The sequence below is a fragment of the Fukomys damarensis genome, unplaced genomic scaffold (genome assembly GCF_012274545.1).
Source record: "Fukomys damarensis isolate Sample0158 unplaced genomic scaffold, DMR_v1.0_HiC HiC_scaffold_9, whole genome shotgun sequence".
NCBI lineage: Eukaryota > Metazoa > Chordata > Mammalia > Rodentia > Bathyergidae > Fukomys > Fukomys damarensis.
The window spans coordinates 4989731-5005760 of NW_022900921.1; the positions used below are offsets into that span (position 1 = coordinate 4989731).

General features: G+C 38.1%; 1 protein-coding gene across 1 annotated transcript; it reads right to left on the reverse strand.

Annotated features, from left to right (window-relative positions):
- Skp1 (S-phase kinase associated protein 1) lies at window positions 1-16030 on the reverse strand. Its single transcript, XM_010639725.2, has 6 exons — window positions 16020-16030; window positions 13548-13644; window positions 8203-8276; window positions 2746-2889; window positions 1485-1625; window positions 1-714 (listed from the first exon to the last, which is right to left on the reverse strand). Exons 2-6 carry the CDS (start codon window positions 13642-13644, stop codon window positions 679-681), a joined length of 492 nt encoding a protein of 163 aa, XP_010638027.1. The 5' UTR covers window positions 16020-16030; the 3' UTR covers window positions 1-678.

The window sequence follows — 16030 nt, forward strand, 5'->3', positions numbered from 1 at the left end:
TTAAGTGTTGTCTTTAATTGAAAAGCTAATAAACTGTCTAGTTACATTTTTCCCCAAACCATAAACTTGGTAGTTACTGAGTCTCTAGGCAACATACTCAACGCTGACATTTAAACTTTAAAAACAAGTAAAACAAGACCTCAGGTCCAGCTAGGGGAGCCCCACTTCCACGGGCCTATATATACCAGTGACACTGCTTGACTCTGGAGGCTGGAAGACGTCCCCCCAATGATCCCACTGGGAACCGTTATTTCAAGTAGCCTTTTTCCAGTTTCCAACTTCTGAATAAAGATGTATTTTGTTAATTCTATTTCAGAAAACGTTTTGCAAGTTGTTTTATTTACAATGCCAACTTTTAAAAGCTCACTAACATCAACTGGACAATAAACTAGGCAGAAATCACTTTACAAAAAGAGGGAAAGCTCAAAATGTCAACTTTCTACAGAGAACCCACAGTTCCGTTTTATTCAGAATATTTGCTCAGACTAGAAGAAATTCAGCCATTGGTTTGGAATCAGTACTGAAACTACACATGCAATGGGAACAATATTATGCTAGTACAATTGATTTGCTGCTGCATTTATCTACTGTTTTGTCTAATATTAACAATTATAAACAGAGCAGTGCAACTAGTATTTGGAACAATCCTTATAGTGTTACAGTGTCGGGCACAACATTTCACTTCTCTTCACACCACTGGTTCTCTTTGCGTACCTGGAAGAGACAGGCAGAAGTATCTTAACTTGAACAGTCTTCTAAGACTTGTATGAACTACCTACAAATTCAACAGCCTCCAAGGTAAGTCAAACAGATTGGTAACTGGAGAAATACCGGATGATAAGAACACTTCCTGACTTTCTCTCTTTGCTTTCCTAGGTTTTTATTCTGCTCTGCTGAAATTATCAGAAAAGTAAAGCAATGGGCGATGAGTTTGTCAAGACTGGTAGAGCAAATTCAATTACTTCATTCACAATTTCCATTCATAGCTGTGTCAACAAAACATTCTGATGCATTCATTTCTTTCTCATTTACTTAGCTGCTCTGCAATATGCCAACATACACTCTTGCTGTGGGTCTGCTTGTGTGAAGTCAAATATTTATGGCTTACACAAGAGCCCCCAAGTGCTAAAGCAAGAAAAGTGCTAATCAATTCAATGTGAAGGAACTCCTCTGGATCAAACCCCATTTTCTTGTGCTTAAAAAGAACAGTAATGGGGCTGCAAATTTGGCTCAATGGACCTGTCGCCTGCCTTGCAAGGGCAAAGGCCCAAGAAGTTCGATCCCTAGTACCCCGCCCCTAAACCCAAAACAAAACAAAACAGAACAGTATCATCTCAACGTTTAGACTGAGATGCAAACCAGTGAGAGAGTGAGCAGGATAACAGAAAGTACGTATTACCACTCAAGCATCAGGATTCCCCGATATATGCATCTCTCTCAGTGTAGTAAAAAGCATGGGATCAAAGACAAATTATGTTACCTACCTGGGCTTCCTCCTCTTCAGTGAAGTCATTTTTGATATTGAAGGTCTTTCGAATCTCCTCGGGAGTTTTCCCCTTGATCATATTGGCAACAGTCTTGCATGTAACATCAAGCAAACCTTTGATGTCTAGGTAGTTTGCTGCCTGTAAAATGATATTGTTTTCATTAAAATATACTAGATATTTTCATCTAAATCTAAAATTAGTTATTGATAATGTATATCTAATTTGGTCTAAAATGCATATTTTACAAGATCTGTAATACTCCTGCCTCAGTCTCCCAGGGTGCTGGGGTTACAGGTGTGTGCTACCATATCCAGCTCACTAGTTACTTCTTTTCTAATATTCGTACTAAATGCTATCAATTTTCCTGGAGGTACCCTCATGAGCTGCATTCCACAGATTTTAAGTGTTTTATTTCTATTTAGTTGAAAACACTTTAAATCTGAAAATCTTTCTCTAACCTATAAGTTAGCTGGAAATGTGTTCTCAAATATTTGCAGCCTTTTCTAGCTCTCTTTTGGTTATCAATTTTTGTTTTGTTGTTTTGATAGGGTTTCACTGCTGGACTTAAATTGCAATTGATTTACCTCAGCCTCCCAACTGCAGAGATTGCAAGCTATGCCTAACTTGAATAAGACTAATTTTATGGTCTAAAACGTGGTTTATCTTGACAACAGTATGTATTCTGCTGTCCTTAAGAGGTAATGTTCTATAGATATCAACTAAGGTAAGTTGGTTAGTAGTGTTATTCAAGTTTTCTGTATCTTTATTGATTTTCTACTTCTAATTATTGAGAAATACTGAAATTTCTAACCATGCTTGCAGATTTATTTATTTCTACTTTTAACTTTCTTCTCCCCCTATTTTTTGGAAATTCTACTTCTGTGTAGATAAATGTTTATGGTTATGTCCTCTTAATAAATTGAGTCCCTTCTCATTATGAAATGCCTTTTACCTTGTTAATATTCTTTGCTCCAAAATCTTTAACATAGTCATTCCGGCTTTCTTTTTTTTCCCCGACCAGAGTTACTTATCAGGGTCTGTATTTTTCCATCCTTTACTTAAAATGGATTTCTTATGGCTAGCACAGCTGAGGGGTGCTTTTATTAATCTGATCTGCTATCTCTACTTTTAACTGTTTTTGAATCACTTAAAATGGTAACTGCTATGTGGACTTCCATAAAAGTTCAATACCAACAAATTTATCATATTAACTCTGAAAGAAATGGCAAAGGAGCTGAATTATGTATTAAAAACATACCAGAATAAGTTCAAAAAGGGTTCCTTGGTCAACTTTCAGGAATTCTTGGTCCCAAACAGGGATATCATCTGTTCGCTTTTCTTTGTTCTCATCATCCTCAGGAGGAGGAGGGTCATCCTTGTGGTGGGTGCACCACTGAATGACCTGTAACAAGATAGTTCAGTTCCTATGTGGCATTTGTCAAATGGCACACACTCCACTCCTGAGACAACATTATTTCTATGCTGGGACAAGAACTGGCTAGAAGCTGATTGGAAAGAAAATGCCAGTGGTGCCTCGATTAACAAACTTGATTCTTTCCATGATTCTGGTTGCAAATGAACTGCAAGTACATCCTATGCTTGCAGTTCAGTAGCATCAAGCACATTTACGCACATACTATGCTTCCAATTTGGTTGCAACGAATCATAGAAGCAATTAAGTTCATGAACCAAGGTACCACTGTAACAGCCAAACTTGAAAAGTGAAAAATGAAGCTTAACAATTCTTTACAATCCTACAAGGTACAAGAGCTTGTCAGATAAAGGCCAACAATGCAGTATAATATATTTGACTGTATTAAAAAAACTTCTGTGAAAAAGAATCAACATCAGAACAGAAGATACCGGCAACATATAAAACCAACAACTGATTACGGCAACAGAATATAAAATCTTAAAAATTACTACAGAGAGGGCCGGGGATTTAGCTCAGGGAAACCGTGCCTGCCTTGCAAGTACAAGGACCTGAGTTTAATCCCTGGTAGGAAAAAAACAAAACAAAACAAAAAACAAATATAGTCAGATACTACTCTAGAGTCACAAATAAATCAATATTCCGACATTACTAATTGTTGGCACCAGTGTGAAGGTAACTCATATTCTTCTAATGGAAAATGTAAATTGTTATCTTTAAAAATAAACCTAGGGAACCGGGGATTTAGCTCAGTGGTGGTGCCGTCTGCTTCACAAGCACAGCATCCTGAGTTTGATCCCTGTTACCACAAACAAAAACAAAAAACAAAAACCCTAGAATTCCTAATAAATCTAAATCCAAATATGTACTTTACATCATAACCAAGTAATTCCAAATACCTCAGACATGTACATAGGACTTGCTATAGGAACAAGGCAAGAAAAGGCCATTTGCTTTCTAAGGGAATGAATACATCATGAATTTTGAAGAATCTGACTAGTTAGATTAGTCACAGCAGCATAAAGACCAAAATCAATACTGACAATGTGTTAAAACTGTACAATCCAGGTGGTAAGGTTCATGGCTGTTTGCTGTGCAATTCTTTCAACTTTTCTATAACTTTATGCCAGAAAAAAATGGAAAAACTCAAAAATTATACTGCCTGCATGCCAAAAGTAGGATTTCAATTACTGCCAGGCATGGTGGGTATACCTGTAATCTCAGCACTATGAGATTCTGAGGTAGGAGGATCACAAAGTGGAGCCCAGACTGGGCAATTCAGACAGCGAGATCTCAAAAATACAGGGACAGGGATTTAGCTCAGTGGTGCTGCCTGCCTTGCAAACACAAGGTCCCAAGTTTGACCCCCAGTACCCCCCAAAATAAATAATTTTAAAAAATAAAATAAAGCATTGACTATGTATCTCAATGTGAAGGCCCCAGATTCAATCCTGACAGAGAGACAGACAGATGTTGCTGGGATATAGCTCAAGTGTACAGTGTTTGCCTACATGTGCAAGTCCCTAAATTCAATCCCCAGTATGGCAAAAAACTAAAATACCAACCTAACCCCAAAAGACAATACTCAGAATTCAGAAAGAATGAGATCTAACTTGATAAAATAGTTACCATACCATAAATTATATAACAAGTTCTCATTCAGATGAACTTTAAAAACATTAGGCTAAGTGAAATAAACCACTAAGGTACCCAGATTAGTCAAATTCACAGATAACAGAAGCATGGTTACCAAAGGCTGGGGGAGGTGGGGAAACAGGAAGTTATTTCATGGAAACAATGTTTCAGTTTGGGATGACAAAAAAGTTCTTGAGATGGTAAGTGATGATGGTCACACAACACTGAGGATGTACTTAGTATCACTCAATAGTACTTTAAGAAGTTCACCTGGATGTGGTGACACATACCTGCAATCCTAGCTACTTGGGAAGATCAGTCTAGCAAACTCAAGAATTGACTATTCTGACTCAAAAAATACAAAACTAGCCCAGCACTCCCTGGGTTCAATCCCCACCCAGCACACACCACCTACCCCACCCCCCAAAAAAGACGTGTCATCTGAGCACTCTGGAAGGCTGATTTAAGGTTGAACCCAGTGTAGGCAACTTAGCAAGACCCTGTCTCAAACACAAAGCCTGACACACAAATGCAATCCCAGCACTCTGGGACTGAACCAGGAGGAAAAGGTAGGAGGATCTTCAGTTTGAATCCAGCCTGGGAAATTTAGTAACTTAGTGAAACTCTGCCTCAAAATTTTAAAACTTGCTTGTTTTTCTGTGGGGTATTTTCGGTTTTGTCTGTTGAGACAGGGTCTCACTATGTAGTTCAGACTGACTGACCTTTAACTCACTATGTAGCCCAGGCTGGCTTTGGAACACACAGCGATCTTTCTGTCTCAGCCTTCTGAGCGAAGTAAAAATGTTTTAAAAAGGTTGTGGATGTAGCTCAGGGCAAATGCCCCAAATAAATCCTCAGTACCACAAAAGTAAAGTAAATAAGGACCAGGGATTTAGCTCAGTGGTTCTGCTGCCTGTCTCTCAAGCGCAAGGTCCTGAGTTCAATCTCTGGTACCATAAATAAATAAATAAATAAATAAATAACAATTTTAAAAGGCTGTCCTCAAAAGGACTAACATCTACAATGCATAAAAACTTTTTTAAAAAATGAGGACCCCCTCCCATTTAAAGAATTTGGCATCTGAAAAAATGGCATCTGAAATGAACACTTACCAGATTTTTTTAAAAAGCAAATAAATATATGAAAACATGTTCGACATCATTAGTCATTTGAGAAACACAAATTAAAACTATGGTGATATTCCACCTCACTACAGAAAGAATAGCTATTACCAAAAAAAAAAAAGTGTGGTGATGGGGGGAAACCTTCTCCACTATGGAAATCAGTATGGAGATTCCTCAAAAAACTAAAACTAGAGGTTCCATTTAACCTAGCTTTTCCCCTTTCTAGGATGCTTCCTGAAACAGTTAAAAGCATCATACCACAGTGATATATGCATAGCCATGTTTATAGCAGCACGATTTATAATAGCTAAATTTTGGAAATAGCCCATATGCCCACCGAAAGATGGATTAAAAATTGTGAGTATAAGGGGAGGGGGTGAAGGGAGGGCAGAGGTAAGGGGAAAAAATGAGAATCAAGACTTGTCATGTAGAGGTACAAGATCCCAACAATGAATGTAACTGTACTGTATCCCTAAAATGTACCAATAAACTCAATTAAAGCTGAAAAAAAAAAAATGTGAGTATATAAAATGGAGTACTACCTTGCCAAAAAAGAAGGATAAGCTTGAGTCATTTGTAGGAAAATGATTGCACCTTGAGACCATAATCTTAAGTGAAATAAATCAGACACACAAATTTAAATATCTCATTATTTCTCATGTGAGAAACTCAAAGGGTAAGTAAGGAACACAATGGAGGAAAATCCTAAGAAGTACCAAAGAACTTCAACTGGGAGGGAGCACAAGGATGTGGGAGGATGAAAGAAGAGAGGAAGGAGAAAAATAGAAAGCTTTTGTAAATGGGGATGGAAAGACGGGCTGGAGGGGAGAATGTGAAAAAAAGAATTAAAATATATTATGCACAGGTACAAATCCCCCATGATGAATGTGATCAGTATGTAGACAAATATGTACTAATAAAAACTAAAGCTAAAAAAATTTAAGAGATGGGGATGTAGCTCAGCACAAAGGCCTTAAATTTACCCCCCCAATATTGCTAAAAAAGAAGTTACAATAAGTCTTACATTACGTGTATCTTTTTTATTTGTAATATAGATAAGCAAAAGAAAACAGAAAATACAAAAAATAAATGGCCAATAATACATGTAAAAAATGTTCAGGCTTTGAGGATCACTTTTAGGGAGAATGGTAATAGGCAATATTGGTAAGAGTAGGAAAAAACAAGGCAACTGCAACTCAACAGGAGTAGAGCTCACAGGACAAGGTGTAAGTTGAAACCAAACATGTAGTACTACCTGTAGGGCGAGGCCCACTGCAGCCGAACATCCCCATCTCTAGATCTGTCCCAATCTTCCTTTGGAGCAAGCATCCACTGAAACAGCTTGCTGTATTAAGGAGCTATGTGCCCTGAACCACTGAACTCGTATTCAACGTGGGAAAAACTGTTTACACTTTGACACAAAGCAAGGCCATGTATTAAAGTGAAAGATCATCACTTTGTTATGAAAGGAAACATTTACAAGTTTATAGTCTGCTACATTATGTACAAAGAACAATATACTTATTTGTTGATATCTGCATTAAAAAACACTGAAAGAATGAAGGAGGGGGATTAGAATGAACTGGTACAGAAAGGGAATGAAGTGTTAGATGTACTCTACACATTTCAAAAACATAAATCTGGGGCCAGGGACTTAGCTCAGTGGTTCCTCCACCTGCCTTGCAAGCGCAAGGACCCGAGTTCAATCCCTGGTACCAAAAAATTTTCTTAAATCAATCAATCAATCAATCAATCTAAGAACATAGTCATGATTTAATCACGATGTTCTAAGGAGTGGTGTGTTAATTTAAGGCTATTTAGCCAGATCAATAAAAATATCACAGCAAAGTACTTGCAGATGGACCTACTATATAAATCTTTGTCAGTGACAGAGCATATGCTAGCAATGCCCAGGCTCAACACCCAGCAGACACAAAAAAGGTCTTTCTGATGACAATCAATGACAATGATCAACTTTAAAGAACAGACAGGACTGTTTTCTGTGTATTATTGTATAAATAACATTCAAGTAAGTGCGGAAGAACATTCAAATTTTAAAGTTCTGATATAGACTGAGTTACTTGTACTGTATTTATCAGTGTTTGAGACTAGACTGACACCAACTAAAATACTGACATATATATCCCTGTAAAATCTATACCATAATAAACTAAAATGTAGTTTGAGTCTACTTTCAGAAATTTTTGACCTAAAAAAAGCAGTCTTGTTGCTTCTCAGCCTTTTGGCTAAGATCAAGTGTAAAAAAAAGCAGTCTGTGTATTTTCTTATTTCAGGATTAGAAGAATCACATGCTAGATTCAGAAGTGCTCATTTACATAAAGGAACAATGGAAGCATATAAAAGCAAAAAAGCTAAATCTGTTAAGTCTAAGCATTCCAACTCTAAAAATAAATCCTTTAAAGACACTACCAGGGTCTGGAGTTGTAGCTCTATGATAGTGCATGTGTTTAGCGTGCTCAAGGCCCTGGGTTCCCCATATCCAAAACAAATTAAAAGCCCTTACCTTTTTTAATATCGCTGCATTAACATTTGGTAGAGGAACTGGGTCATCATCTCCTTCATCATCCATTCCCAAATCTAAGAAAACCCAGAGTGACCATTACTTTGTTACTCCACTGTAATATACCAACTAGACTATATTAAAGTTATGTGAAAGAAATGTCTGAAAGAAAATAAAAATTACTGAGCCTAAGTTATTCTAAGAGCATTTAAAATTGGTGTTCCCCAACAATGGGTCTATGAACAATCAAAAACTGTGTCAAGTTGTGTGAGTAGGTAAACACAAGAATATTACTTAAAGGAAGTTCTTATTAGAAAGACAAGGGATGGGCCAGGGGGGTTTAGCTCAGTGATGCTGCCACCTGCCTCACAAGTACAAGGACCGGAGTTCAATAATGACTGGGCAGCCTCCTGGGAAAAAAATTATAGCTGGACCATATTCTTAGTCTTTAGATCAAATTCTCTACATGAACTGCATTTAGAAAATGAAACTATGAAAAAAATTATAATAAAATAGCAAACCACTCAAATCTGAAGCCTAAATATGTATTCACATACTTGTTATGCAGCCTCTGACAAAAACATCTTAAATTTTTTCAAGTTAGGTATAAAGAGACGTCATTTGAATAAAAGCAAGTATTAATTTGTCTAAAATACCTCCAGAAGGACACCTAAGGAAACGATGATGATGATATATCCAGGTAAGTTTAAAATGTGTGAAGGCCTTCTTTTCCACTTATATTTTTGCTTGTTATGATGCACTTATGACCTAATAAGTTTCCCTGACAAAAACAAGTGAATTTTAAAGAAAAACTTCCAATTAAGATTCATGTTAAAGATTGTGAATAAAAATATTTTTCAAAATTAAATGGATCTATCCTTCAGCTTCTATACAACTGAAGAATTGACACCAGGCGTGGTGGCGCATGCCTGTAATCCCAGCACTCGGGAGGCTGAGGCAGAAGGATTGCTGCAAGTTTGAGACCAGCCTGGGCTACATAGTGAGTTCCAGGTCAGTTTCAACTACATAGTGAGACCCTGTCTCAAAAAAAAAAAAAAAATTGCCTAGAGTTGCCTAAAGTTACTTTAATATTTATCAAATACCAAAATTAGAAGCCAAAAGTTATTATTGTGCTATACTGGTTGTAGCAAAGTACTAGGACATGGTCAATTTGGAGTCAAATGTTTAGGTCCCTAATATATAGCAGAGGGCTGGGGATTTAGCTCAGTGGTTCTGGTGCCTGCCTCACAAGCATAAGGACCTAAGTTTGATCCCCAGTACCAAAAAAAAAAAAAAAAAGCAAAGCCTAATATATGACAGGCATATTAGGGGAGTCAGCAATAAATATATGAGCATGGATAACTATAGCAATTGTGGAATCTCTTCCTACAAGAGGTAAAAACACCTAAGCAGAGGAAATGGCAAATGCAAGGGCCTTCTCATAGAAGTGTCTGGGACATTCTAAAAGCAATAAAAAAGAGACACAACGCATGCCTGTTGTCTCAGGTACTCAAGACACCAAGGCAGGAGGATCTGTGGAGCCCAGGAGATAAGGCCAGTGAGCGCAACATGTAAGACACAGTCTCAATAAATAAATTAACCACCCAGTCCAATTATTTAAATACAACATAACCACATACCTTTTTTTTTTTTGGCTTTTTTTGAGACAGGGTCTCAATTATGTAGTTGAGACTGACCTGGAACTCACTATGTAGCCCAGGCTGGTCTCGAACTTACAGTGATCCTCCTGCCTCAGCCTCCCAATGTGTGCCACCACACCCAGCTATTTGGTTAACTTTTATAAGATAATAACAGGAAAATAAAAGTAACAATTTTATCAAATTTATTAAATACAAGAATCAAGTGGTTGAAATGACACCTGTCCCAGTGGCGCTTGGGAGAGTCTGTATATGAACTTGCTGCCCGAGTGATGCTCCACATTAACTGTTAAGTGGTTAAAACACTAAGGAACGTAGTATTACTAGGCAATGCCTAGCAAGGAAGAAACGGGTAACATCAAATAATGGGGAGGAGTAGTCCTAGGACACTTGTGCATTTTGAGCATATGGAGGAGAGAGAACAGAGAACAAGACGACAGGGAAACCAACTACTGGTCTGACATTAATCCGTGGACAAGGTGATGGTTCAGACAAGGTTTATAACTAAGCAGGAGGTAAGAAATTATTTAATTTTGTATAAATTTTGAAGGCAAAGTCAATACTTTGCCAACAAAAGGGAAGTAGACTATGAAAGGAATCAGGGGAGACCAAGGTTTTTATGGCATGAAAAATACATAGTTGCTCCTGGCAAGTGATAAGGCCAAGACTGACACCACAACTATTATTTTTAGGAAGGGGGATCAAGTGCTCTAGCTTCATAATTCTGACACATCTATTAGATATTCATGCTTAGATGTCAAGAGCTGTCCAATTCAGATCTACAACGCCCCAACCTAAGGCGCATGTGTTTGGAAGGTGAATGGATTATAGGGGCGTTACAACAGCTTGCTATTAGGTGGGCCTGGTCAGGAGGGGTAGGTCACTGTGGGGCACACCCTGGAAGGATGTACCTCCCCTCCCCTCTGATTCCTGTCCACCTTGCTGTGAGCAGCTCTCCTTCACCACACCCTTCTGCCTTACTATCCTGCCTTAGAGCCAGTGGACTACAGACTAAAACAAGAGAAAATAAACCTCTCCTGCCTTAAGTTGTGGGTGTCAGGTATTGTGTCTCGGTAACATTAGGGACCATGTTCAAAACTGTAGTATGTCTGGAAATTGGTACAGAGACAGTTTTATAATGAACGGATAGAGATATAAGGAAAAGGTCAAAGGATTCAGGAAACAAGGCTGTTGAGTAAATGAAATACTCTGGAAGTCAAGTGAGGAAGCGAATGATCAAGCACCAAATGCTGTCAACAGGTCTAGATGAGAATCCAAAACAATGAACATGACCACCACACAAAGGTCGCTGAGCTTAACAAGCAGGTCTGCCTAGTAAAGTGGTAAAGAGCAGATTCAAAAGCAATTTAATTCATCTTATCTGGTCTGAATGAGTTAACTCATGTCCCTTCTTCCCACCAATGCTGTCCCCATCCCAAACCAGCTTAGAATAAACCTATAAAATGATGTCTCTCATTTGCATCAAGTCATGTTTTTCCTGAACAAGCGTGAAATACTTTTAATCAAAAGAGAAAAAGAAGACATACAAAATACCCATGCTGTTGAATTAAGATATTATTAGGAAAACAACACAGAAGACTAGATTTTATTCAAATGTTATTTGGAAGACTTAAAAAGTCACATTAAAGGCTGGGAATTTAGCTTAGTGGTTTCACCACCTGCCTCACAAGCACAAAGAACCAAGTTCGATCCCCATACCACCAAAAAACAAACAAAAGTCACGTTAAGGTCCTGGTGGTTGTCAATGATTACCTCTAGCATTTAGACATTCAGTGTTTTCTTGCTTTTAGACCAAATACACAAGGAGCCGAAGTCAGTCCTTTAAACTAGTTTCAAGGACTTCTGAAAGACTGTGTTCTGATACTACACCCTAGACCTGAACAAATAAGACAATCCACATGTACACTGGCCAAGATTTCCAACTGACTGTCCTGTGACTAGAAAGTTTTGTTTTCTACGTCACATGCAACTCTAACCAGAAATACTGTAGATGCAAAACAAGAAAAGCAGTAAGCCACTAAATTCACAAACTCCAGACTTCAAGTGGCTAGAACCCTATATACAACACTGGTACGTAAGATAAAACCATTCACCTCCAATGCCCAAAGGCTACAATCAGGAAGAATCATTTAACCCATTTAAGGGTTGCTATCAGTCCACAAAGAAAACTTTCAAGGAGTCCTGTGTTCTTAAAATTGGCAAATGTTTTCTGAAGCAGCACAGGACAGGTTAGTGTCAGGTATCAACTAAAATGAAATAACAAATTCACTGCCAAAGCAAGCATTCAGGCAGCAAGTTTACTATTAGTTTCTACATCTTTTAGATAAAGCCTTCCTCACCCACCTTTAGAGACCCCTGGATTGTTTTCATACTCTCTCAGTGACCATACCACACTACTTCTTCACTCAATGGGTACCTAATGAACAGTGACTTGGGATGTACCAAGGGCTTTAACATCTTAAAAGTCATAACCTACATAAATTAGGATATAGGACTGCAAGTGCCATGTGACATACCCATCACCAAAAAAGAATCTGCTTTTATGAGAAATTATACAATGAGAAAATAGAAGATACATCTCCGACAATTCAGCTTCTGCCTCTACCACACCTAAGTAGCTGTTAGAAGTCCTCTAACTTATCAAATATGAAAGCCCTCCTCCCAAGTGACCAGTATACAGTAGTATACTGTAGTATACAGTAGTATCTGGCACTCTAGTCACCTAGAAATGCTCCCTCTTCCCTTGGCTGTCCTGAGTCCTAAGCCAATGATTCTCCGTTTATGGAGAATTTCTTAACCCGAGCCCTCTATAACCACCCCTTCTTTCACAAAGCCATACTCCCATAACTTATCCTAGAAAACAACACTAGCTCCAGCAGTCTACAAGTCAAGCTCCAAGAGTCACCTACTTAACTGTCTAGTAGATCTTCTGAACGAACTGCAGTTTAAACTAGTCATTTCTTCTCTACTCCTCTCAAACTCATTTACAGCTCTACCAAAGTATGACAAACCCATCCTACGCCAATAGACCTCAACTAAAAACCTCAATTTTACTTTTCCCTAATTTTTTGTCTACTTCACCTCAGAATGTTCTCCTAAGATATCCTAATCGTACTAATTTGAAATATGTGATGAACCACTAGCACTACATAGTATGTACTGCAATCTTCCCAAAAGTCTTAGGATAATTCCAGTTAAGATGTTCCCACAGCACCACTTGGCATACAACTTTATTAATGTACCAATTACACAAAGTGACAGCTTTGTTTACTATCTGGCCCCCCTCCTAGTTATAAATTTTTCAAAGGCAAAGATCATGTCTCACCTTCTTATAGCTAGTGCTTGGCATATAACCCTTCTCTTCAAATATTTATAAGTTTCTGATCTTCCCTATGTTACTGGTGACATCCCTATTCTTACCCCATCAATTTTAAGCAGCTCCTCAATTTTAGGCTCCTGTCTCGGCCTTGCAAGTGCTGGGATTACAGGCATGCACCAGCACAGGCAGCAGTTTTATCCATTTTATGAGGAAAAAGAAGAGACCCTTACTAATACAGACAAAACAGGATAACCTGAGTCAGAATGGTAAAGTTTATTCTCTAAAGAAACATTTATCTCAAAATACTATTTCTTCTCCTATCCTCCCACCCAGTTTTCTAATAAGCTTACCTTCCAACATGGTCTTGATTGTCACAGATTGTTTGGCAATTTCAACATCAACTTCAAATATCTCTCCATCAGAACTCTGCAACTTAATTGAAGGCATCTAAAGAAGGTATATGGAATGTGAAATTTAAGCAACTACTTCATTATGACACATCAGTTAGTCTGTCAGAAAAGTGTCTTATTAAATATAAAATATTGATGACCTAGTATATGAAAACTGTCTTTTGGTTGGGGGGTTAACAGGGATTCAACTCAGGACCTTGTGCTTGTGAGGCAGGTGGCCGAACCACTGAGCTAAACACCCCAACCCAAGAGGGTGTTTTCTTTACAGGCTAGCCTGCAAGTATTCCTAAAATTTTTTCAAAGTAAATTTCTAGAAACAGAATTATGTTTGCCCTGCTGAGTTTACTGCAAGTATAAATTTAAGTTACATGCTATACTTTTGATGAAAAATGTTTAAAATGAAATGAGAAGTGATCAAAATATACAGTGAATGTTTAAATTTAAAACAATTTAGTACAGTAGAAGACACTGCTATCAATCCCCCTCTATTTGAACACACCCCACTCTTGCCATTTTCTGATGCAGTTCTGGAAATTCTCTTTCAAGTCTTTTTAAAAGTATAATAAAAAAAATACGGTCACTGCTGCTGCCAAATGCCATTAAACAGAAAGGCAGGCTTGTAAAAACATTGCAGTTTATCCAGGGATGGGACATATGTCTATGATCTCAACACTAGGGAAGCTGAGGCAAGAAAATCATGAGTTCAAGACTCTCCTGGGGTACATACTGAGTCCAGGGCCAGTTTAGGATACCCTGTCTCAAAAAAAAAGAAAAGAAAGAAAGAAACCAAAAACCCAAAAAACAAAAAAAAAAATTGTGGCTTGTCTTCATCTACCTGATTCACTGGCTCTGGCACCCTGTGACTTCTAGCTCTTCCCCAAATCAAAATGACCACAAAAGGTAAACATTTTGGATCAACTCAGGACATGGAGGTAGCCTTAACAGGAAGAAAAGATACTCACAAAAGTCACAAAAGACAACTTCAGAAAGTGGCAATAACTGCGAGATTAAGTGTGTTGTTCAGCTGGGGATTTAGCTTAGTGATTCCACTGCCTGCCTTGCAAATCCAAGGACTCAAATTCGATCTCTGGTACCAAAAAAAAAAAAAAAAGGGCATGTTGCTAAGACGGGTCAGTGAGCCGGGGATTTACCTCAGTGGTGCTGCAGCCTGGCCTGCCTTGAAAGCGCAAGGTTCTGAGTTCATCCCAGGCACCAAAAAAATAAAACCAAAAACAAACTAAGGAAAGGGCCAGGGATTTAGCTTATTGATTCCACCACTCGAAAGCTCAAGCTCCCATGATTGATACCCAGTGCCAAAAAAAAAAAAAAAAAAAAAAACTAAAGAAGGGGAAGTGTTTTAAGGGAGATTAATAGCAATGTGTCTTTTATTGCAGAAAAGATTTTTTAAGCTGAGCGTTCACTATTTTTTTTATTTTTTATTTTTTTCGTTTTTCTTGAGACAGGGTCTCACTATATAGTTGAGACTGACCTGGAACTCACCCAGGCTGGTCTCGAACTCAGAGCAATCGTCCTTGTCTCAGCCTCTTGAGTGCTGGGATTACAGGTGTGCATCACCACAACCGGCTTCACTATTTTTGTTTAATTACTTTCTGCCTGCCTTTCTATTCCTACCACATTCTGACTGCGCATTTGAATATTTAACTGCCACAATTAACCACCTGCAAACCTCAGTGAGGTCAGCTCAAATTAAAGGAAGCTACCCAAACAAGAGTCATTATTCCACAAAGTGAAGAACAAGCATAAACCAACACAGGCTCATTTACGTCTGAACCAATTCAAGATCATGTACAAAAGAATAAAAAAGGCCATGGGGGGCCGGGGATTTAGCTCAGCGGTTCGGTGGCCTGCCTTGCAATCACAAGGACCGGAGTTCAATCCCCGGTACGAAAAAAAAAAAAAAAAGGCCATGGATTTTGCTCAGTGGTGCCTGGCAAGCAGAAGATCCCAAATTCCATCCCCGGTACCAAAAAAAAAAAAAAAAAAAAAAGGACTTAAGGATAGGCAGATGTCAATACAATTCCTTAAACCTCATAAGGAACTTAATTTCACGTCTTTTTATCTTTCATTACTTACTGTCCAGGTGTCCAAGTTTGAGATCTCCTGGCAAAATACCAGTAATGATAAATTATTACTTGCTTCAAATATGCACTTATTAACTCAAATTAGGACACATTAGAAAAAATATATCTTTTACATAAAGTTAAACAATTAATTTCAAAGAACTGCAGTTTTGGCAAAAAATTTTAAAAACCACTAAAATTAAAAGTTCTAAATCAATAATGTTTTACCAGCCTCAGATTCTTCCCCCAAGTCCCCAAAAGAGCAATATGTGACTGTAATAATTAAAGACCACCTGGGCCAGGCATTTAGCTCAGTGGTGCTGCTGCCAACCTTGCAAGCGT